The 23,737-nt window shown below is 56.2% G+C and overlaps 3 protein-coding genes across 4 annotated transcripts; 1 reads left to right on the forward strand and 2 right to left on the reverse strand.

The window, feature by feature from the left end:
- Positions 1-5,467, reverse strand: SEC13 (SEC13 homolog, nuclear pore and COPII coat complex component). The gene is made up of 9 exons (XM_082060396.1): positions 5,333-5,467; positions 4,997-5,041; positions 4,490-4,605; positions 3,896-4,047; positions 3,105-3,238; positions 2,246-2,379; positions 1,639-1,759; positions 1,263-1,409; positions 1-840 (listed from the first exon to the last, which is right to left on the reverse strand). Exons 1-9 carry the CDS (start codon positions 5,333-5,335, stop codon positions 730-732), a joined length of 963 nt encoding a protein of 320 aa, XP_081916522.1. The 5' UTR covers positions 5,336-5,467; the 3' UTR covers positions 1-729.
- Positions 5,468-5,619: 152 nt separating this feature from the next.
- LOC309443452 (cullin-associated NEDD8-dissociated protein 1-like) lies at positions 5,620-21,140 on the forward strand. 2 transcript variants are annotated; one of them, XM_082060392.1, is made up of 15 exons: positions 5,620-6,061; positions 8,170-8,313; positions 9,510-9,664; positions 10,557-10,680; positions 11,304-11,560; positions 12,304-12,409; positions 13,038-13,177; positions 13,902-14,194; positions 14,966-15,107; positions 16,263-17,768; positions 18,086-18,181; positions 18,837-19,006; positions 19,097-19,261; positions 19,608-19,715; positions 19,863-21,140. In XM_082060392.1, exons 1-15 carry the CDS (start codon positions 5,994-5,996, stop codon positions 20,088-20,090), a joined length of 3,702 nt encoding a protein of 1,233 aa, XP_081916518.1. In that variant the 5' UTR covers positions 5,620-5,993; the 3' UTR covers positions 20,091-21,140. The 2 variants fall into 2 exon arrangements, 1 of the variants encoding a protein (XP_081916518.1); XR_014184794.1 differs by lacking the exon at positions 19,863-21,140 and having other exon boundaries at positions 19,101-19,261.
- Positions 21,141-21,295: 155 nt separating this feature from the next.
- RPL32 (ribosomal protein L32) lies at positions 21,296-23,525 on the reverse strand. Its single transcript, XM_082060397.1, has 4 exons — positions 23,373-23,525; positions 22,412-22,512; positions 21,998-22,179; positions 21,296-21,471 (listed from the first exon to the last, which is right to left on the reverse strand). Exons 2-4 carry the CDS (start codon positions 22,505-22,507, stop codon positions 21,342-21,344), a joined length of 408 nt encoding a protein of 135 aa, XP_081916523.1. The 5' UTR covers positions 22,508-22,512; positions 23,373-23,525; the 3' UTR covers positions 21,296-21,341.
- Positions 23,526-23,737: the final 212 nt, after the last annotated feature.

Here is a 23,737-nt window from a genome sequence, read left to right on the forward strand (position 1 = left end):
TTTAACCAATAGGACTTTATTCTGTTGGTATCTTGACAAAAAAAAACCTGAGGTGCAGTACAGAAGTGTGGCTAATAAAAAAAAATCTTCAAATTATGGTTTGATTTATTGATGTTGGTTTAATAACCAAGTCTGACATTATTGTAAAGCAAAAGACATATGCATTTCACTACTCCTTTTCATCTTCAGGAAAGCACGGGCTTTCATATATCCAAAAGCATTATTTTCAAGGAAGATCTAAGCACCACTTCACTTCTACCAGAAGGGCTTGCTAGCATGTTGTTACATGATGCCAAAAGCTCCACCAGCCCTTCCCCTCACATGAAATGATGCTCTGGCCTGTGGCAGGACAGAGTATTTGTCCCCTTGCACAAAGGAGTTCACACCTCACCACTCTGACAGCTCCTGTTCCTACTCACGTACTTGAAGTCTGACCACAGCATAATCCAATTAAATTTGATCCCGAAACCAGAAAAGCCAGGTACAATTCCTACAGCATCAAGGAGTAGTATAAGGCACAGTACTTTGCTATGCTCTTTACCTTAACTTTAAGGGAATGTCAATTAAGGCTGATTATCAACATATTGTGGCCTCCTAGCAATAGAGTGCTCCTAAAATCAGATAATTGTTTCCCATGTTCATGTCCAGTTTAGATAAAATCAGTTCTCATCCGGTTCAAGACACATTGCAAACTGGGGGTCATGATCACTTGTGCCGGCAGAACACACGTCACTGCTCGTTCTGCTGCCCCTCTGTCACGGCAGACATTCCTCCCTGGCCCTTGTTGACGTCGCTGATACAGGCCCACAGTCCATCAACCGATTCCTTCCATAGCGTGACCTCAAAAACAGACCAGGAAGAAATTTCAGCCTCAATACAGTCTCAGTTTCCCATTTCCTTGCAACCATCACATCTCTAGTTTGGCGATAGTCTACAGTTACAGAAGTCAAGTGTTGCAGAGTTGTTTTAAGTTATCAAATTATTTGTTGCTGTATACTGAATAATTATCCAGTGGCGAGAGTATGTGAATTCTGCTCTTAGTACCTACAAAATAAAGTTAAGCCTGCATTTCTCATTTCCAACAAGCAATAAGAATGCAGTGCAAGAAGTCTGCCAAAGGTTAGGATCTTCCTCCCCTCTTGATAAGTCAAAGAGAAAAAACATTCACCATTGCAACAAAGGAGAACCTACAACAGTCTTAACCAAAAGTGCCACTAGCATGGAAATGGCATGCAGGAGAACAGCCAAGCCAAAGTACTCACTTTGTTGTCTCCTCCAGACACTGCAAGGATATTTGCAGTAATGGACCAACTCACATGCCAGACAACATCATTGAACTTGTGCAGCAGCTTTGGTGACCATGAGTTTCCAGAGGCATCATCGCACGTCCAGATAAACACTCTGCCATCCTACAAAAGCAAGGAGACTGAGCTGGTTGGACCCCAGTCACAGCACAGAAACAGCGACCCTGACTGCACGTAGAGCTGCGCTTCAAATCATCGCTCCGGCATGAACCCTGGGTGCGTCTGCACGGGCTGTCGCTCAACACAGCAAAGAGCCTGTGCTCTTACTATAGCTAAAAGCAAGACAGGCGTACAAAACGACACACAAAAGATGTCGCTCTGACAGAGGCCTCACCTGTGAGCAGCTCGCAATGGTGCTGGTTGGCAAACCTATGGATGGAGCCCAGGCTACATCACGGACCCAGTCGCTGTGAGCCTCCAGCTTCTGCTCTTCCTTCCACTGCCCATCTTCTTCCCTGAAAACACGGGTATGGCTCAGCAGGGTGGCGGCAGCAGCCGCCACGTTTCTCACCTCCTGTTCTGGAAGGCTTTGTTTTCATCGCTTTCAGACTCCTGGCTGATCCAGGTAATACACAGCACAAGTGTTCCCCACTCTTCTCCAAAAAGCTCTATGGCTTAAACTGACAAAATCCCTTCCAGGGCACAGAAAGCAGCATAGGAAAAACAGAAATCTGCTATTGTGGAAGTGACAGTGGCAATCAAAGACAATTAGACAGCGCTTTCCAAGAGAAGATGAAGCAGGGCTGATGCAAATTGCTATAACCATGAGAGACTGTACATCACTAAGTTGTTTCCATTTTTAAAGCAGTTCTCTAAAATGATAATTTGAAGATGAAAGTACGGAGATGCCGAAAATATTACCTGAGATACAACAAGGAAATTCCAAGACTAGAAAGATATCAGGTTTTATAAGTTCTGACCTCTGGCAGCAGAGCACTTACTTCCAGATCTTGACAAGGTTGTCACAGCCACCAGATGCAAATCTTTTGATGTAGTTTGGTTTTTGTCCAGATGGTTGTTCTATAAGGCTTCCTGGTACAACCGCAGGAGCCCAGCTAACTGCATTACAGCCAATCTATTTAATGAAAAAATATCATTATTAAAAGATGCTTTCTTTAAATAAATATTATAATAAACCCATCTTAGGAAACTTGCACAATGCTGGATGAATATCGGATGAATAAGAAATCCAGATACAGTCTAGTCTCAACCGGGCACTTACGAGAAAGCCTGAGGTAGCTAAGTAACTGTTTTATGTGCAAATATCATCTCGGCTGTGTAAACAGTGGAGACAGAGGTATGGACTGAAAAGACATACGCAGTTGCTGAGATTCAGGAATAGAAGGAACCTGTGGGTCCAGAGACCAATCTCCTTTTACTGAGAGCCACTGCCATTAGCTTATCAAGTTCTGCTTAAGCAAAGACCCCCACTATTCTGGAAAAACATGAGTCGTGCAGTTTTTCCAGCTTCAGTTTATTCAGTCAGTTTGTACAGGTGTTCTTAGTACCACAGCCATTTCCTATCAGGTAACTTCCAGCACTGTGTTTAACAATAATGTCTCATCAGTGCTGTTTAATAACCTCTGTGTCTTGTTTTCCACTTTATTTTAGTGACTGTAAGGTACACCTTCCCACTCTGGATTAATTAAACCCAAGTTATTCTCAATTCTGGAAAACATTTCACATAATTTCTTTGCATTTCCATATTTATCCAGTCTACAAGTTCTTTGCAGCACCAAGTCAGAGCTTACGCGTAGCTCCAGGAGCTCTGCACGCCCCAAGGAACAGACACAGACGTACCGTATGTGCGTTGCTGATCTTTTTGAGTTCCCACTGCCCATCACCCGTGTAGCTCAGTAAGGAAATGGCCCCGTCAGAGCTCCCGCAGGCCAGGATCAACCCGTAGTCGTGTGGGGCCCAGCAGACAGAGTTCACTGCGCAGGGACAGACAGGCCGGGTTACAACAGGGACTGCCAAACCGAGTCACCAAATCACTGACTGGTGTTAGTGGAGCAGTCACTAAGAGCGAGCAGCTTTGAAAGCTAAGAATAAGAGTCTCAGCATTCCTGAATTTCAAAGCTAGTCAACTTTTACTGAATGACTGAAAACTGCCTTTATCTTTGGCACCCTTTTAGAAAGAAACACCAAAAGAACACCCTTAATGAGAGATTAAAAATGGTGACTATCCCTTGCAACAGTGGAGAGCATTACCAACGCTGGAACAAAAGCTGAATGGCAGATGTAACATTTAATGTCTAGATTAGTAACAAAACAAAGCTGGAGACTTCTCTTCCTGTAGTGGACACATACAATATTTTCCTCAAGAATTCAGTACCCTACCATCTTGTTTATTTGAAAGCTGATTTATTTGTAAAACATCTCCTACGCAAACATCCTATGAATCAGGACAGGTTATCCCACAATACGATGTTAGTAAATGTTCTGTTTATGCTGAATAGACTTAGTGTCTCTCCATTAAATCATCTGTCTGTTTGACAGATGCTTTCTTCTTTAACACCAATCAATTTATTCCATTATTAATTAATCCTCTCATATCGCAATTTCACTTTCCAGCTCCAGACCCCACATACCTGAGGAATCGTGCCCTGTGTACTCATATGTCTTCTCCCAAGTGCCATTTTCTTCCTTCCAGATAATAACCTTCCTGTCGTAGGAACAGGAAGCCAAGATATTTCCATACATCGGGTGAGCCCAGGCGACCTGCCACACGGGACCTTCGTGCCTGCAAGAAACAGTGCGATTCGGAAGAGCTGAGAGAAGCCCGTCCCAGCTGCGGCCGTTTCTCACCGTTACTGTCAACCAGTGCTCTGTATGCGATTAATGCAGCGATGTGAAGAACAGGGTGACACCAAGGTGAAAAACAGCACACAAAACCACTGCCATTGAAAACAATGCCAAATGCTTAACCTTATATTACCAATTAAGATTTTAAGTTTACTTCTTGAAAATTATAGGAGTCAAGTATTTAAGGAATGAAGAAGTCCGTGAGTTATCTCTAACGGGCTCTCTGTCCCCCTCCCAGCTCACAGAACTGTTCAGCAACAACCAGCCGTAGCACTGACTGCCTCGGAGGAATTTACCGTACATCTTACATTATCAAAGGGCTAAACGACAAGATAGTAAAGATTTCCACAGATCAAAATCTTCTGTGTACGACACCCTACCCTCTCAGGTCTGCAATGAGGATTTGCCCTCCGTTCCGAACATCAAAGATTTTCACGGATCTGTCCGAAGAGCAGGTCGCGAGCCGCGTGCCGTAGTAATCCATCTGCGCATCGTGCTGCAAGGCGACGGAAAAGCTGCTGTCAGCACCCGCCAGCTCCGCTCTGCTCACAAACCTTACTGTGGTTTAGCAGTAGCTGTAGGAATGGTGAACAGATAACCGAGTCCCAGCAGGACAGGCCAAAAAGGACAGTTCTTAAACAATCCCTCTGCCGAAGCTCTGAACCATTCAGTGTACGTGTATGTTTTGTTTCATAGAAACAAGCCTAGGCATAAAAATTAGAGCTTTAAATCATTTCCTATTCCCCCAGTAGCACACGGTACAAACCAGCACCATCAGAATTTCGGGCAGTATTCCCCACCCCGCCTCCCGTGTGCACCCCTGTATCCAGGTGGGTGCCCCTGGCCCGCAGAGCGGCGGGGCCGGGGCGGCAGCCCCGCACACTTACGATCATGTCCTCGTGAGACGTGTCCACGGTGTTAATTACCGAGACCTGCGGGGGAGGAGAAACACGAACCAGTGCGGGCACTCCCGGGCGCCGCGCTGCCCCGGCACAGCCCCCGCTCCGGCACGGCCGCGGGACCCCGGCGCGGCGCCCCCAGGGACCGGGGGCTCTCCGGCCGGCGGCCGAACCGGCTGCGCTCGACCCGGGGACCCCGCCGGTCCCGCCCGCGCCACCGCCCCCCGCGGCTGAGCGGAGCAGGGCGGCCCGCAGCCCGTCCAGCGGCCGCCCCACGGAGCCGGGCCCGGCCGGCCCGTCGTTCGCCCCCCACCCCGGGCCTACCATGGCGGCGGCGGCCCCGCGGAGCTCCGGGCGGCCTGGGCTGCCCTGCGGCCGCGCTGCTCAGACGTGGCACGGCGGTCCGGCACACAAACGGCCCCGCCGCGGCGCTCCCCGCCCGCTCCCGGGTTCCGCCGCGCCGAGGTTCCGGGGCGGGGCGAGTTCTGGGGTGCGCTCCCGCGCTCCGCCGGCACCGGGCCGGTGTCCCCGCACAGCCCCACCGCGGCCGCGCCTTGCGGGCAGGGCACGGAGCGCCGGCCGTGCCGCAGCTCTCCCGGGGGCTCACTCCCGCCTGGGGCTCCAGGGCAGCGTCCCGGCCCCGCGCCGGGTGCGGTCCCTACGCTGCCCCGAGCGCCGAGGCGCCCCCGCGGGGCAGGGGAGCCGGCATCGCCCCGCGGGGCCTGGGCGAAGCGCAGGGGCTGCCCGGCCCGGCCCGGCCCTGCCCGCCGACGGGGCGGCCCCAGCCTTGCGTAGCGCGGGGAGGCACCGCCGGGCCCGGGGAAACCCCTTCCCGCCGGCCGGAGGGCTCCGCGCTGGGCGGTGCGGCCGGCAGGGGGCGCCCGCTCGGTCCCGGTGCGGTCCCGGTGCCGTCCCGCCGCCTCGGGGGGGCGCCCGGCGCCCCGGCCCCGCGCCCGCCGCCATCTTCCCGCGCAGCGCCGCCGCCATGGCCAGCGGCTCGTACCACATCTCCAGCCTGCTGGAGAAGATGACCTCCACCGACAAGGACTTCAGGTGCGCCCGGGACGGGACGGGACGGGCTGCGGGGGACCCTGCCCGCGGGATCCCGGCCCGGGGGGACCCCGGCGTCCGGCGCAGGTTCGGTGCCCCGACCCTGCTGCCGGTGACACCCGCTGTGCAGCCGGTTCTGTACCGGAGGGTCCATCAGTCAGTTTTAGTGACGGTGTTCCCGGGCCGAGGGGCACGCGGAGAGCAGCGCGATCCCCGCGGGCGCTGCGGGGTGCGGGTGAACGGGCGGCGATCCCCGCGGGCGCTGCGGGGTGCGGGCGAACGGGCGGCGATCCCCGCGGGCGCTGCGGGGTGCGGGTGAACGGGCGGCGATCCCCGCGGGCGCTGCGGGGTGCGGGTGAACGGGCGGCGATCCCCGCGGGCGCTGCGGGGTGCGGGTGAACGGGCGGCGGAGCGCGGGGCGGATACAACTGATAGCACGACTTTACATGCTTATTTGCTTTGCAAACAAAGAGCATCGTAGCAAACCCGCTGAAATACTTTGTAGCTTGTTTTTCCGCTGGAAGGTTGGACTGTCAGCGCGCTGGAAAAGCTGAGCCCTGTCAGCCGGTGCTGGACGCTGCGGGTACTGGCTGTGCTCGAATTGCTTTAGTAGTTGTTTATAGTATGAAGGTGATGTTTGTGCCACACTTGATCTTTTGAGCTCTTTTAGAAGAGAGGGATTAGTAATATCCTAAAAGGTTGATTTTTGCAGAGGCTACTGATGTTTTTTTGCTGTTAAAATCAGTACTTTTCAAAGAAGTCAGTGCTGGAGTAGTTGCACCGACAGTTCAAACAATCTGAAGTTAATACTCCGAATGAGACGTGCCCAACCCCGGGCGTGTGGCACGCTGTGGAGATGCCCTGGGCCCTTTCCTCCCAGCACACGGTCAGACCTGACCCGCTGTCCTGAGTTTCACGGCCGGTTACAGGACCAGGTTTCACGTGCTTCCCCAGACGGGTCCGTGCGCCGGTTCCGCGCCCCGGGCAGGACAGCGGCGGGCGCAGAGCCGGCCGTGCCGCCGCGGGACACGGCGCAGCCCGTGCCCATAATTGGTCATCCGTGTCCTGGCAGACGCTGAGCTGCAAGTGCAGCTTCGTAGCTCTCGCAGAACCAAAAGCAGGGTGCGTATTGTTCGCACCGCGGGGCAGAGTGGCTCTGTTTCTGGATTTCGGGCTGGCTCTGGCGCCGCAGCGGTCCCTCCGTGCAGAGGGAGCGGCTCGCAGGCTGGAGACGCGGCCGTCCCTGGTGCTCGGGGCTCTGACATGCTGGATGACTTACATCAGAGCCTAATTTAAAGTGGAGGGGGCACTTGGGACACGACAGGGACGAGCTTCTCTGTGGTCCCTTTTAGGCGCCCGTTCCTGTGCAGGGGCAAACATTGGAAAGGAACTAACACACCATAACCATACTTAAATTTTTCTGAACATCAGGCCTCCAAAATTTGGAGAGAGGGTTAAACAAGGAAAGAGGCTTAGTGTGCGGATGACACAAGTGTTTGGATTATTAAAGGCTCCCAGGACCTGAAGGATATAACAGCAATCTAAGTAGAGCCTAGAGAATGTCTAAGGAATAGTTTGCATGGACTCATGACTTTATTTTTCATTTTTGAGCTTGATAACTTGATCCCCTTCTGCATGTGTGGGTCCATAGTGCCAGTGCTGCAGAAGCCAGATGGAACAGCGCCTGCCGCATTCCCAGACCCAGACTGGTTTTCCTGGGCCTGGCGGGTGGTGGAAACACCACCATGACTTTTTCTAGCAGAATTAACTGTCTTGATTTAGTCACCGAGAAAAAAACCCATGAGCTGCGTGCCCGTGTTAGAGTTGTAGTGTACCTCATCCCTGCTGGGAATTTGAAGGAGAAGAGAGAACCTATGTTCTCATTTTCACAGACTCCTTAGCTTAAGCCTTTTCACCAGCTACCTCTGCCCGAGGTTCCCACTTGTAAGTGGGCTTATTGTTCAGAACAGTGTAAAGGGTTGTAAGTTACTCTTTGAAAATGTGTTTTCATACAAGCACAGATTGTCAAATTGCATTGTCCAAGGTGTTGCGAAGGAAATGCATTTGTGTCTGTAGATCAGCCAACCCGCCTGTGCTGTCTGTCCTTTCAGGTTTATGGCCACCAACGACCTGATGGTGGAACTGCAGAAAGATTCGATAAAACTGGACGAAGACAGCGAGAAAAAGGTCGTGAAAATGCTTTTGAAATTGCTGGAGGACAAGAACGGGGAGGTCCAGAACCTCGCTGTCAAGTGGTAAGAGCGTGGGCAGGAGCTGCCGTGTTCGCGGGCAGGGCTGCAGGTGCCACGGGCGCAGAGGGCGTTGGGGCCCCGCGCAGGGCGCTCCCCGCCCGCTTTCCCTCCCGCGCCGCGCAGCAGCGTCCGGGCTGGTGTTCAGAGCCGTGAGCGCACAGACACTTCGTAGAAGCAGCAGGTGATTTTGGAAGTACTTCAGTGTTTGTGGTGGGAATCTTACCACATAAAAAGTAGCTTGCCTGAGGTTTTATTACTTTAGAGAGAAGCCCAGATTAAAATTTTGGTCATCGGGGTCCTCTCCTTTCTCGGGCTTTGAAATCCAGCGCTGAATTTCCCAGTGGTCCTGCCTTTGCTGGACATGTACTGAGCATGTATAGCCCTTCCAGAATGGCATTCGAATTTCAGGCCCAACTCCTGCTCTTCCAGGGCATTTTTGTTAAAGTCTACGATGCACTTGTTGGTTTTCCTGCTTTGACTCTGGCTGTAGCCTGTCCTGTTGCTCTGCCTTTGACCTTGTCAATGTTTTTTACATCCAAATGGAAAAGGCAGCAGGTTCCTTTATTACGGCATCACCTGATGGAGGGATCCTGCTGCTGCCCTGCTCTTTCCTGCCTCGTTCCCCCAGCACGGCTGAATGGGAGTGTTCATTCCAGAAATGAAATTGAGTGGGTCAGTTCCCACGCAGGGCTCCAGAAGGGTGGGCCATTTAAAGATAACTTCGGGTTCCTGTCATTTGTCCTGCAGAAAAGTTTTTCTAATAAAGTGCAGGGGAAAGGGCGACGTCTTCCCTGTGTTGTAATTCCGAGCGTGGGCTCAGGCAGAGGTTTTCACACACACGGCAGAGGGCAATAGGTAGCTAATGTGTGAAAATCCATCTGGCATTTCCTCCTGGAAGGCAGTTTTTGATGGTACCTGCCATCCTTGCTCTGTGTAACATGTCTGTAGTAGCTGATGTGAAATGTCCTCCTACAAATCTGACGTAAAACTGACTGAAGTCTGATGTAGAGTTAGCTGAGGCAGAGGTGCAGGGTGTGGAAACCCGGAGCCGCAATGTGCTGCAGGATATCGGTACTCCGTATGTTTTGGTGATGTTTGCACTCGGGGCTGCGCTGCCTTTGAGGAGCAGTGAGCTGAGCGCCCCTCTTGGCGGCAGAAAGCGTCCTCCTTCCTCTGGTTCTCTGTGTTCTCCCGCACAGCCTGGGCCCGCTGGTTGGCAAAGTGAAGGAGTACCAGGTGGAAACTATCGTGGATACGCTGTGCACAAACATGTTATCCGACAAGGAACAGCTGCGGGATATCTCCAGCATCGGGCTGAAAACAGTCATCGCCGAGCTGCCACCAGCGTCCACAGGTACAGTGTCTGTCCCTGGTTGTCACGCTGAGGCGATCGGGAGTCACAGCCTTTGGGGAACACAGGAAAACTTGTAGTTCAGGGCCTAAAAGTTACAGATTCCGTGTTCATCTGCTAGAGGACAAGTAGTGAAGTGAGGAGAGAGAGTAGGTGGCCATGGCAGTGCTGCCAGGCTGCCGGATTTCGGGTTGGGACGAGAGCTGGAATCAAGATGCAAATGCTTGCTGAACTCCTTCCTCGATTTCTGCAGAATGTTAAGCTCTTGTGAGCCATCCTTTCAGAGTTCTTTATGTAACACACGTCACGTGCACTGAAACTGGTTTAGGGTAGCAACAGATAAGTCGTCTCCCTAAGGGCTGGGACTGACACTGTGTGTGTAGAAGGCAGCAAGAGCAACGTGGGTTTGCTGCAAAACCGAGAGGCTGGACAGTGCTTTCCTCACCCGACGCCCCGCGCCGGTGGTCGCTGCGGCTGCTCCCGTCTGCAGCCAAGGGGAGGCTGAGCCCCGCACAGCGCGGGTGCTGGGGCAGCACCGAGCCCGCGCTGTGCAGCCGTTACCGGGGCTGCAGGGACGTGCTTGTGCTTTGTCTCTGCTGCATCACCAAGGCTGCTCAGAACGGCGTGAGAAGCGCCTGTCCCCTCCTTGGAAAGGTTTGTGCAATTTGAAGCTGCTTGTGCTTTGCACCGAACCAGCTGGGAAAAAACCAAATGCATCGCAGCGCAGAGGGAGAGACCCGCTGCTCCATGCGTGTCCACCTGCTCAGACAAAAGCTGTTCTGGTTAGCTGTCCCCGTGGAGATTTCTTCTTTTCTACTGTAGGAGGGATTAAATGCTTCTTAGCAGTAAAAAGCCTTATTTTAACTGACAGTGGGGAAAAATCTCTCTCTTGCAGGCGCCACTATGACAGCGAATGTGTGCAAAAAGATCACAGCCCAGCTGACAGGAGCCGTTGGCAAGCAGGAGGATGTGTCTGTGCAGCTGGAGGCCCTGGACATCCTGTCAGATATGCTGAGCAGGTACCAGGGGATCTCGTGGCAGCGGCGAGTGGCGGGGCTGCATCTATCTGTTCGCTTTCGATTTCTCTATTTCCCTAATCCTACGACAAGGACTTAAACGCGAAGGATCTGGGTTGGCTGCCCCGGGGAGTATCTCAGCAGGGATGAGAGGTGACACGCTGAGCCCTCGGTGCTGGGGAACCGCAGAACGCTGGTGGTGGATCCCACGGAGGCTCCATTCACACAGGTGTAGGGAGGGAGAGGGCAAAGCAGGGAAGTTTATTTTAGCCCCGCGATCTGATCACACATGCATTTTTTCCCCTGCTGCCTTTTTCTCATGTTACATAAGTCGGAGTGACAGTGTCATATGCCAGCTGTGTGCAGGAAGTTATTGACAGACCCCGGGTCGTCCAGAAGGGCACTGTCAGAACCAGGCTCCTCACGATGGAGACAAATAACTCTCCCCGTGTCACAGTGAGCGAGTTCGTGTTCAGACCCAGGTGCCAAAGCCACCCTTTTCCTCTCTCTCCCCACAACATGCACAAAGTCTTCATAGCTGAAGGATTTTTACATTTTTTGCTGGCAAGAGAGATTCTTCTGTGAGGCTTTGACTTTCACCTTCTGTCTTGTGCTGTTGATTGCAGACTAGGGGGAACACTCTACTCTTTCCATTCCTCCATTCTGAACTGCCTCCTTCCCCAGCTGACAAGCCCCAGGCTGGCAGTACGTAAAAGGGCCATCATTGCCTTGGGTCACCTTGTCTTGACCTGCAGTGGAAACATCTTCTCAGAGCTCATGGAGCATCTGCTTGCTGAGCTGAAGAGGAATGAGTCCACCTCTACTACCAGGACGTACATTCAGTGTGTCGCTGGCATCAGTAGGCAGGCTGGACACCGCATAGGTAGGACGAGTAGCTTGAATGGCGCTGGGAAACGTGCATGCGTTTGAGAGCAGCTCCTTTGAGCGGTGACAGCGGTGTGCTCACTCTGGTCCCGACGCACCAGCGGCTTGTGCTTTGCGGTTGGCTCTGTGCGCCTGAGCTGGCTCTGATCTCCGCGGGGAGACTCTGGCTGCGCGTCTGTAGGGATTTCATCTCAAGGTCTTGCAGCACTTCCCTGGTCTGAATTAGCACCCCTGGGAATTAGGTCAGCGGATTCACCCCTTTTTAAATGAGAGGAGGAATAAAGGGCAGCGTTCACCCAGAGGTGCTGGGCACTGAACAGGCTCCCCAGGGAAGTGTCACGGCCCCAACCTGACAGTGTTCAAGAAGAGACTGGACAGCGTCCTCAGACACACAGGGTGACCTGTGGGTGTGCTGTGCAGGGACAGGAGCTGGAACCGATGATCCTGTGGGTCCTTCCAGCTCAGGACATTCTGTGGTTCTATATTGTATTCCTGTGTGAAAGATCTGCCAGAGCTGAGCTGAGGTCCTGGGAGATTTCTAACCACAGCTCTCTGTGCCGGAGATGCCAGCGAGGGCTGAGGACAGGGAGCAGGGCCCGTCTGCGCGGAAGCCGGCCAGGCCGTGTGCCCGGAGGAGCGCTGTGCCGGGCACGCCGGGCGGCGGCCGCGCCGGAGCCGTGGCTGCTGCCCTGAGCGGCGCCTGGAGTGGCTCCTCACTGCTGCTTCCTTTGCCTTTCCCAGGAGAACATCTGGAGAAGATAATCCCTCTGGTTGTCCAGTACTGTAACGTGGAGGATGACGAGCTGCGAGAGTACTGCTTTCAGGCCTTCGAGTCTTTTGTGAGAAGGTGCGTGCCCCCGGGAACAGCCGAGCCCCGTCCTGCGCCGCACTGTCCTCCCAGTGTAAATATCCGTCCCCGAGCGTCCGGTGCTGAGCGCCTTCCTCTGCGCACCCTGTGGGGAGGCAGCTCACAAGTGTGGTCCCCTGTGCACCTGCAGGGCTGGGCTGGAGTTCGGGCTGGTTTCTCAGCAGGTGGGAGTGTGTGTGTGTTGGTGCCGCAGGAGGGGCCGTTTTCCGCACCCCTGGGGGATCCCTCAGCGGGACCTGCTCGCTGCTGCTGCCCCAGGGAGCGGGAGGCAGGACCGGGCTCCTCTTGTCTGGTCAGACGTTTGCTGCTTGTCTTGGGAAAGGAGCCCTGCAGAGCCACTCGGGTTTCTCCCTGATGGAGGCTTCAGCCAGCTGCTTGAATTTCTTTTATTTACTGTTTTCCTTACACACATTGCACCCCCAGGGGAGCGTGGTCTCGCTCTGGGCACAGCAGGAAGGAGCGGCTCTCCTTTAACTCATGTCAACAAAACGTTCATACAGTGTGTGAAGCGTTGGAGGATCCTTTTGAGACGAATGATGATATTTGGATATTTAAAATTGTTTAATCTTAATTTATTATCTCTTAGGATTTTTATTTGTCGTGATAGGTGCCCAAAGGAAATGGACCGTCACATCCCTAGTGTCATGGGGTTGTGTTTGAAGTACATCACCTTTGACCCGAACTACAACTACGACAATGATGAGGAAGAGATGATGGAAACGGAAAACGGGGAGGATGAAGAGCAAGGTGCCTGCTCGTGAGGGTGACCGTGCTCGGCAGGGCACTGCGTTAACACCTCTCCCCTCCCCGTTTGCTCACCCTCTGTGACGTTACTCTTCCGATCGGGTGTACTCTGAGGTGGATGTCGAGCCTTGGTCAGACAGGAGGGTCCCTTTAGCGCCTGTTAGCTATAGGCAGCTTTCCAGAATGTCTTTATTTGTAGTTGCGTACAGTGTGGCAGCCAAGTGCAACAGTTAGAAGAAGTTCCCTGGAAGAAAGGCATTTTTGTTTACTTTCACACTAATTGGGGTAGGATCCTGGCCGGCTTCCTGGAGAATGTTACACGCTCTGCCAGTAGCATAGTAAATTGTTATGCTGTTTGTGCCATCCAGGAATTGCTAAGACAAATATTTACATATTTCTGGATTTAAAATCCGGAAACCTCATTCTCCCTTTAAAACAAAAGCCTTGATGCCTGCGCTGAAGCAGCCAGTAAGGGTTGTAAGATTAAGGTTTATTCTCCATCAGCTCTTACCTGGAACAGAAGAACCTGGCACAGGGCAGCCTGGGTCACCTGGCTGGTTGTGACGTCTGTAGGGACAGGCTGTTGGGGACAGCTTCGTGTTCCCATGTGTGCGAGTTACTGGTGTCCGTTTGGTCAGCTGCAGGGGGAAGCTCTGCGGAGCGAGTGGTGCTCCAGCTCTGGTTCTCTCACGGTGGTGAGTCTTGTTTTCCCTTGTCTTCTTCCCAGAAAGCGATGACGAGTACAGCGACGACGACGACATCAGCTGGAAAGTGCGCAGGTCTGCGGCGAAGTGCCTGGAGGCCATCGTCAGCAGCAGGCACGACCTCCTGCAGGACTTCTACAAAACTCTGTCCCCAGTCTTGATAAGCAGATTCAAAGAGAGGGAGGAGAACGTCAAAGCTGACATCTTCAGCGCTTACATCTCCCTGCTGAAGCAAACGCTGCCCATCCAGAGCTGGCTCCACGCTTCGGATGCCGCCGGCAAAGATGACGTTCCCCTGACGATGCTTCAGAACCAGGTGCGTGAGGAGGTGGTGGCTGGCGAAATCAGAGAGCGACCGAGTGACGTCTGTACCGTGCCCCCCATGGACGTGCCTGGGGGTTACACTCGGGACCTCATCTGAGCATCCAGCTCAGTTCGTGTGGGACAACAGGCGGTGGCGTCCCGGGCAGCTTGTGTTTGTGCACAGTCTGCACGTCGCTGCTGGTCACACAAATGATAGTGGAAGCAGTTTTTCTGGCGCTGCTTTAATTCAGAAGTGTGCTGGAGGCGGTACGGTCAGGATGGCTGAGCCACGCAGGCTGGTCAGGGCCTGCCTGGCCCGGTGTCCTGGCGCTGTGGCACACACGTGCCATTTTAGAAGACAAGAGAGACATTGGCAATGACTGTGTTGTTATAGAGTAGCATGGCTGTGAAAGCAGCTTTTTCTGGCCGATGCTGCTTCTGACTGGTGAGCCCTTGAAGCAGGAGGGTTGACATCCCTGCCAAAATATAATTACATCACTGATAAATCGTCTTCCCCTCCAGCTTTTCTGTTCATGTAACTTTTCTTCCTGTGCACTGTCTTGTAAGCTGTCCCGAGTCCATTCTCTGGTGGACAGGGGCACTGCTTCTTGCTGTCCCCGCCGCGTCCCTTGCTGTCCCCATGGGGTCCCATCCTGTCCCCGCCAGTGTCTGGCTGTGCTGTGGGTGCCTCCGGCTCAGCCGAGCCAGCCGCTCTGGTGGCACCGCGCTGTGCGCTGCCAGCTGGGGCGACTGACACCTGTCTGGTTTTCTTTTCAAACTGCAGGTGCCCAGCATCATCAAGGCCTTGCACAAGCAGCTGAAGGACAAGAGCATGAAATCCCGGCAGGGCTGTTTCAGCCTCCTGACCGAGCTGGCCAACGTCCTTCCCGGCTGCCTGGCCGAGCACGTCCCTGCGCTGGTCCCCGGTAAAGCTCCGCGCGCAGGGCCGGCTCCGGCCGCTCCCGCAGAGCGCTCCTTGCCTGCGTGTCGCCCCTGCTCAGTGTCAGGACGTGCGCGTCACCTTCAGCTCCGTGGGGACGTGGGAGCAGCCCCCGGGTGGTCCAAGGGCTGGGCTGAGCGTGTCCGCGCGTTCCGCCAGCCCCTCCTCAGGAGAGCCTGTTCCAGCCCCTGGGAACGGGCTGGGAACCACCTGCAAACTGGGCGCCTGAGACACAAGTGACATTTGCTGTTGCAAAATTTAGTGGCATTTTAAGAATTATGTGCGTTGACTGTTTATTTAATTTGTGCGGCCACGCTTTTCCCTGAGCTTTCCTGCCTGTAGGTTCACGAAGAGTCCCGCTCTGCAGAAAGGCTCGTGGTGCTGAGCTCCTGCCTTTGCTCTTGGTGTCACTCTAGGGGAGATATAAAAGAAGTCTCCCGTGGTTGTCTCCAGGCCTGATCCGTGCACCTCCCTCTTATGGATTAATAGTTTGGGAAAAAACCATTCAAACCAAGAGTCCGGCACGACTTCAGGGGTGGCAGGCGGCGTCAATCTAAACGTTTGTTGTTAAGTCTCCTGGGAAGCATGAATATAGCCACAGAAACTGGCCTTGGGAGCGCCTCCCTTTCCAAAGGCGCTCCATCTCCAGCGGTCCACAGTTACGTTCCAACAGTGCAAACAGAAGCTGTAAAATAGAGAAACATCACAGCCCTGATTCTTCTTATTTTGGTTTTAAAGACCCCCCAGAAGCGTGCGGGAAACCTCCCGAACGCGCGTTCCTGCTGCCTGGGTGCCCGTTGTGCAGACCGGGCGTTCCCTGCCATGTTGTCGTACTCGTTGGCGCTTGACACGCCGTCTCTTCTCACCCCAGCCCAGGATGAACGTTCAAATTAACTTTTTAAAAGGTTTTTGTAGCCCTCCGTGCAGGACTGGTACAGAGAACAGTTGTGTCTGCATTGCGGCTCCCTGGGAAGCAGAATGCAGCGCGGAGAGCAGCTCTTTAATGCCTTTTATGTCTTGGGTGGGGAGAGGAAAGAAAGAAAGCAGATTCAGATTGTGTCCAGTTTTTGAGTGGGGGGGCAGGTTTGATAACAACCACCTGCTGAAATAGGACAGCGGTCATTGTTGTCTCTTCACACAGGTATTGTGTTCTCCTTGGCCGACAAATCCAGCTCCTCCAACATGAGGATTGACGCCCTGTCTTTCCTTCACGTCCTCCTGTGCAGCCACGAGCCGGAGGTGTTTCATCCTCACGTGAAGACGCTGCTGCCTGCCGTGGTGGCCTGTGTCGGAGACCCCTTCTACAAGATCACCTCAGAGGCTCTGCTGGTCACGCAGCAGCTGGTCAAAGTGATCAGGCCTTTGGACAAACCGTGCGCGTTCGACGCCAAGCCCTACGTGAAGGAGCTTTTCCCCGGCACGCTGAAGCGGCTGAAGGCCGCCGACATCGACCAGGAGGTGAAGGAGCGTGCCATCTCCTGCATGGGACAGATCATCTACAGCCTGGGAGACCATCTGAGCACCGACCTCCAGCCAACCCTGAAGATATTTCTGGAGAGGCTCAAAAACGAAATCACCAGATTGACAACAGTGAAAGCATTAACTTTAATTGCTAGTTCTCCACTGAAAATAGATTTGAGACCCATTCTAGGGGAAGGCTTCCCCATTCTGGCTTCCTTCCTGAGAAAGAACCAACGTGCCTTGAAGCTGAGCACTCTGACCGCTCTGGACACCCTGGTGGAGAACTACAGGGACAGCCTCAAGCCGCCCATGATCGAGTCCGTGCTCACGGAGCTCCCCGCGCTCATTACCGAGAACGACATGCACGTTTCCCAGGTGGCCATCGCGTTCCTTACGACGTTAGCTGAGGTTTATCCGTCCTGCATCTCCAAGATCAGCGGTTCCGTTCTGGCCGAGATCCTGCAGCTGGTGCACTCGCCGCTGCTGCAGGGCGGGGCGCTGGGCGCCATCACCGCCTTCCTCCAGGCGCTGGTGCTGACCAAGGCGGCCGGCGCGGGCCGCGCGGAGCTGATGAAGCAGCTGACCGCGCCCGTTTACTGCTCCGGCGCCGCGGGGGCGACCGTGACGTTGCACAAACAGGCGTATTACTCCATCGCAAAGTGCGTGGCAGCGCTTTCCTCGGCCTGCCCCAAGGAAGCCCCTGCGACCGTGAACCAGTTTATCCAGGACGTCAAAAGCCCGAAGTCCAGCTCTGCGGTCAAGGTGCTGGCTTTCCTTTCGCTGGCAGAGATGGGCCGCACCACGAACCTCAGCGCGCAGAGAGAGCTCAAAACCGTCATCCTGGAAGCGTTCGCTTCCCCCAGCGAAGAGGTGAAATCCGCTGCGTCCTACGCGCTGGGGAACATCAGCGTGGGGAACCTGCAGGAGTACCTGCCCTTCATGCTGCGGGAGATCGGCAGCCAGCCCAAGCGGCAGTACCTGCTGCTGCACTCGCTGAAGGAGGTCATCAGCGCCGCCCCGGCCGACGGCCTCGAGCCGCACGTGGAGGACATCTGGGCTCTGCTTTTCAAGCACTGCGAGTGCGCAGAGGAGGGGACGCGCAACGTGGTGGCCGAGTGCCTGGGGAAGCTGACGCTGGTGAACCCCGCCGAGCTGCTGCCCCGGCTGCAGAAGCAGCTCTGCTCCGGTAAGGGGTGGGAACGCCAAGCTCTGCTGGGAAAGCTCTGGGAAGTGCTGGGGGGTTCAACGGGGAGCAAAGCGTGCGCAGAGGCGAGGAGGAGCGGAGGGGTCTCAGCAAGGGGCTCAGAGCAGCGCTGGGGTGCAGGAGCGTGTCTGCACGGGGGCTGCACGTGGGGCTGTGCAGGATTTAGACAAGGCTGTTGTTCAGACAAATCCTCTTTCTCTCTCGTGTTTAACGGGACCAAGAGCAGAATGTGCATTTCATGATTACAGCAGTGATTTTGTCTTGATCTCCCGCTGTTGTAACTTCCCCCTCTGTGGCAGGCTCTCCGCACGCCCGCAGCACGGTGGTCACCGCCGTCAAGTTCACGATCGCAGACCAGCCGCAGCCCATCGACGCGCTCCTGAAGGGCTGCATAGGTAGGGGCAGGGCCGGCCGGGTCGGTAGCAGCTCGGGGGTTCCACACCTGCATGACCCTCATCCAATCCCCGTGGCTTTTACCATGTTTCGCTGCTTTTGGCATTGAAGAGCGAGACTGCCGCTGAGTCCTCGTTACGTGCTCTGATATGTTGCTGATGGGCATGTTCCGTTGGCAACAGGTTTTTAGGGAGCTTAAGGTCCTTCTGTGTTTGAACTTATGATTCAAGCATCTCATGACAAGGATCTTGTGAAATATAACCCACATTTAAAGGGCCTTGTGTCCAAGGACCCACATCTCAGATCTGTTGTGTAAAACTCGGCCTTCTGTTTCACAGAAGTCTGAGCAGATGAGATCTGAGCAAGGACAAGCAAAACCAAAACCAGAACCGAACTTCCTTGAATACCAAAGCTTGTGATGGGACTTTAGGATGAGGCAGCTGGAGCCATGCAGTTTGTTTTTATGCCCAAATGCAGGAAAGTCATGTTTCTCCCATTGACTAAATCCCACGTGGAGGGAGGGAACGCATCTCGGGGCTCTGTTAGGCTGCAGCCCTGGAGTTGCTTTACCGTAGGCGTTTCCTCGCTGTGCGCTGTGATGTGCTGTCACACAGCTGGAGCGCTGCAGCAGCTGACCGGCGTGTGCTTATCCCACAGGTGACTTCTTAAAAACCCTTCAGGACCCAGACCTGAACGTTCGGCGCGTGGCTTTGGCCATGTTTAACTCTGCTGCGCACAACAAGCCTTCTTTAATCCGAGACTTACTGGGCGCGGTTCTCCCCAGCCTGTATAACGAAACGAAGGTCAGGCGGGAGCTCATCCGGGAGGTACGTCCTTGGCTGGGCTGGGCGCAGGGGGCGGGGAGGTTGTCACCCCGGCTGCTGCTGGGTGACAGCTGCGGTTTTGTCTTGTTTAAGGTAGAAATGGGGCCATTCAAGCACACGGTGGATGACGGCCTGGACGTGAGGAAAGCTGCTTTCGAATGCATGTACACGCTGCTGGAAAGCTGCCTGGACCGACTGGACATCTACGAGTACCTGAACCACGTGGAGGACGGGCTGAAGGACCACTATGACATCCGGGTGCGTGCGGGGCCGTACGCGGGGTGGCGGCAGCAGGGCGGCGCTGCGCTCCCGGGAGCCTGGCCGTGAGATGAGCCGGTGTCACCACGCACGGGCTGTCCCTGCCGCGCCGTTCCCTGACATCGTGCAGCTCTAGTTTGGCCGCAGTGGCCTTGAAAACACAGTCCTGGTGGAGCTGGTTTTATAGGAAAATTACCCACAAATAAGATACCCGTGAGTTGGCACTTGCTCAGTGGGGACAGTGACACTGTATTAAAAAAAATATAGTGTTGTCGTTGCTGATGGCCTCACAGCTTAGTAGGAAGCGCTGCGTCCTTCTCATGCCATGTTTGATTTCCTGGCGCAGATGCTGACGTTCATCATGCTGGCCCGGCTCTCCGCGCTGTCTCCCAACGCCGTGCTGCAGCGGCTCGAGCGCCTGATCGAGCCCCTCCGGGCGACCTGCTCCACCAAGGTGAGACCGGGCGCTGTGCCGCCGCGCTGGGCTCTGCCGCAAAGCCCCGGCGCTGCCGGCGCCCAGCGCTGCTCCGGGCCGCCGCTCCTGCTGGTCCCGCTCGTTGTGCCGCTGCTGTCAGCTCAAAACGGTGCTTTGGGTTTGCAGGTGAAAGCGGGTTCCGTGAAGCAGGAGTTTGAGAAGCAGGACGAGCTGAAGCGATCTGCCATGAGAGCGGTGGCTGCTCTGCTCACCATCCCCGAAGTGGAGAAGAGCCGCGTGATGGCCGAGTTCTCCTCGCAGATCAGAGCCAACCCCGAAATGGCGTCACTGTTTGAGAGCATCCAGAAGGATTCTGCTTCCCTTCCCACCTCGGAGTCCATGGACATGAGCTGAGAGCCTCCGGTGACTCCACCACCCCTGCCCCCCGATGCGTTAACCCAGAGAGACCTGCAGAGCGCCAGAGCTCGGCTGCGGCAGCGGGAGCCACCGCGGCAGGAACGGGGCAGAACGGCTGCTCCAGCTGCGCTTGCACCAGAGACCCCAGCGAGTCACGAGGAGACGTGTGAGATAAGGGAAACGTGTCCTGACACGGGGGCGGGTGGGAAAACGGATGTTCTGATATTTCAGCCAGTCTTTCAGGGGCATACGAAGCAATCTGAATTGAGAGTGGTTCCGTGGTAATGGAACCCACTGCCTGAAATATTTCCTTACTGCATAGAAGAAAAAATAGTTTAAAACATTTTTTTAAAACCACTGCACATGCACTTTCTACCCCAGATTGCCTGAAGAATGTATTTATATCGTTTCACTAAGTACCATGGCTGAAAACCAGAAGTCGTGTCCTTGGTTAGTGATGAGCATCGCAAGCACAGACCCCGTTTCAAAACCAGACCTGAGGAGCCAAGTGGCTGGAGCTGCTGGGGGTGGCTCTTCCCCCCTCCCGCCTGGGGCTCCATCCACCCAGTGCCACCCCCAGCTCAGGGTCCTTGCTGCGCTGGGGCCACTGGAAGCTCCCGACTTGCGTGTTTATGGTGTTAAGTGCAGCGTCCCTCAGCCGGCCATCTCCCGCCAGCCAGGTACTCAGTGCAGTACAGTCCCAACCTCACGCTGCGCCTCCTGCACCGAGCGCTGGTTTGTGGTCCCCAGGCGGTTCTGCTGCGACCAGCACACGCAGCCCGCAGACTCTGCACTTGGGAACTTTGCCTGCGGCGGCTGTTGGGCTCAAACCTCGCTTTGCATAGGGGAGAAAAAGCCTTAAGAGACAGAGAGGATGTAACAGCAAGTCAAGAGCCCTAGGCCACCACGACACGCTTCTGGTAGCCATGGCAGCTTCATTTCTCTGGGTTTGACAGAGTGGTTGATGTGAAAAATATTTATATAGTGCCGTGTGGAAGAACAGCCATTCTGTTTGAGTAGCACAGCAAATAAAAACGCACTCGTGAAGGTGTGTGCGCTCCTTCCTGACCGTGTCGCGGCCACGCTGCGCGGCGCTGCTGCGGGTGGCTCCGGCAGAGCCGGCGCAGGCAGCGGGTGCAGCGGGGCCGCGGCGCTGCAGACCCCGCGTCCTCCCCTTCAGCCACGCACAACAGCCACCCCAGTGGGTTTTTATACTTTATTAAATACATCTTGGCTGCAGGAGCCGCTCTATTCGTTCTCCTCGCTGCGCAGTCTGGCGTTGGGATTGGTGATCTTGATGGCGAGCTGGGCTGCTCTCTCCACGATGATCTTGCGGTTCTTGGAGGAGACGTTGTGAGCAATCTCTGCGCAGTACGACCTGCGGAAACAGCCCGCGCCTCAGCTTGGGCCCAGCGCCGGCCCAGCGGCCGCGTCGCCGCACCCGGGGAACCAGCCACCCCCAGCCAAGCCCGACCTGTCCAGGCTGAGCGGGCGCTGGGCTCCAGCACAGCTCCGCTCCCACCCGCTCTCTTATGAACAAGGAGCTGGTGAGAAGTAGCTTTTTAAGGTGTTAATTACAACTCTTACTGCTTTGTTATGGAAGTGCTACTCATAGATGCAGGCCTGCATCCCAACAGCTGGAAGCCACAGTTCGGTCACTGCTCTATCACAGTGCTGCAGTACAGCGCCGTTTGCCACCATCAAAACACCAGATTGTTGCCAAAGGTACAAATTCACTGGCCCCAAGACACCCTGTGCCCCCTGTGAGCGGCTCCGCCACCCATCACCCGGCAGCCCCGCAGCTCTATGGAAACCAACACAGCCTCCCTGCTCTTCAGTCAGCAGCCTCCCTCGTCCTGCCCGCGTCCTGCCCCGCCGCGCTGCCCAGAGCCCCGCGCACTCACTTGTTGCTCATCATGAGCACCTCCAGCTCCTTGACGTTGTGGACCAGGAACTTCCTGAAGCCCGTGGGCAGCATGTGCTTCGTCTTCTTATTGCTGCCGTAGCCGATGTTGGGCATCAGGATCTGGCCCTTGAACCGCCGGCGAACTCTGTTATCGATACCTCGCGGCTTACGCCAGTTGCGCTGAAGAAATGCAGAAAATACGCAGTGATTACGAGACCGGTCTGAGAACAGCGGCCCTCAGGTAACAGCTCTAGCAAACCCTTCTCCAGGACGCCCCGCGCTCCCGGCTGTCACGGCCCGGCCGCTGCTCCAGCACGGAGCCTCCGTGCTTTAGTTCACCATCCACCCCACAGGCAACCACATCCCCCTGTCCCAGAATTCGTTTTGTAAGGAATTTCGTGTGACTCTTTACCTTGATCTTGACATAGCGATCGGACTGGTGGCGGATGAACTTCTTGGTCCTCTTCTTGACGATCTTGGGTTTGACGAGAGGCCGGAGGGCAGGCATGGTGCCTGGGACGGGCGGGGGTGAGAGGGGACACGGGGGTGAGAGGGGACACGGGGGTGAGAGGGGACACGGGGGTGAGAGGGGCCCCGGCGCAGGGCCGCGCTCCCCCCGGGCGCAGGGCCGCGCTCCCCCCGGGCGCAGGGCCGCGCTCCCCCCCCCCGCACGGCAGCTGTGGCAGAGTCTCTTCCCCTGCGGCCACGCCAGGCCGGCGGGGAATGGGCGTTCGGCTGCGCTGCTGTCCCTCCCGCCTCCGGCGCTGGCAGAGCACGGCAGCTCTCCAGATGCGATCCTGGGAGGTGCTCCCGCCCCCCGGCCCCTCCCGCCCCGCAGCTCCGCCGCCCGCCCCGCTCCCGCCCCGGTGCTGCCGCGCAGACAGCGCCGAGCTCCGCTCCTGACGGGTGAAACCACCGAACCCACCGAACGCGAACCGGCGGCCCCGGCTGCAGCCGCCCCGCCCCGCCCCGCCCCGCGGAACGCGCAGCCCGAGCGCTAACGAGAAAAGTGCCGATTTTCGCTCACGGCCCCCGGCTCAGCCTCGGGGAAAACGAACCGCGCCCGGCGGCCCCGGGCCCGCACCCGCTCCCGCACCGCGCCCGAGGGGCTCGGCCAGCTCCCACCCGCGGAGCACAGCCCGGCCCCGGCAGCCCCGCGGAGCACAGCCCGGCCCGGGCAGCCCCGCAGCAGCGCCCCGCGCCCCGGCAGAGCCCCCGGCCCGGAGAGGCCGCCAGCGAGGCCCCGGCCCTGCGGCCGCGGCGATCGGCGGAGGGCAGTGGGACCTGCCCGGGGGAGCGGCTGTGCCGGGCCCGCGGCCCCCGCGGGGCGGATGAGGACGGATGGGGGCGGATGGCGGCGGATCGGGACTCACCGGGTGCGCGATGGCGCCGTCCGCGGCAGCGCCCGCCGAGAGAAGGGGCGGTCCCGCGCGGGGGCTGATGGGAAACACGGAAGGTCCTGACAGGTCCGAGCGGTGCCGCGCCTGCGCAGTGCGGGCAGCGGGGCCTCGCAGGCAGCGAGCGCCTGCCGGGAGGTCCTGCCGGGCGGGCTCGCCCCGGCGGAGGCGGCCCGGGAGAACGGATCGGTGCGTCACGCCGCGCCTCGAGTCGTGCTTTTGCCACGAGTCTGCCAGGACCTGCGTGGCGTCACTTCCGCCAGGCTGTGCCGAGGCGCTACTTCCGCCAGACCCGCCGAGCGGGCGGGCGCCACCTGGCGGGCGGGCGGTGCCCCCGCCCT

This window comes from Streptopelia decaocto, assembly GCF_964273445.1.
Source record: "Streptopelia decaocto genome assembly, chromosome: 8".
NCBI classification, from domain to species: Eukaryota; Metazoa; Chordata; class Aves; order Columbiformes; family Columbidae; genus Streptopelia; species Streptopelia decaocto.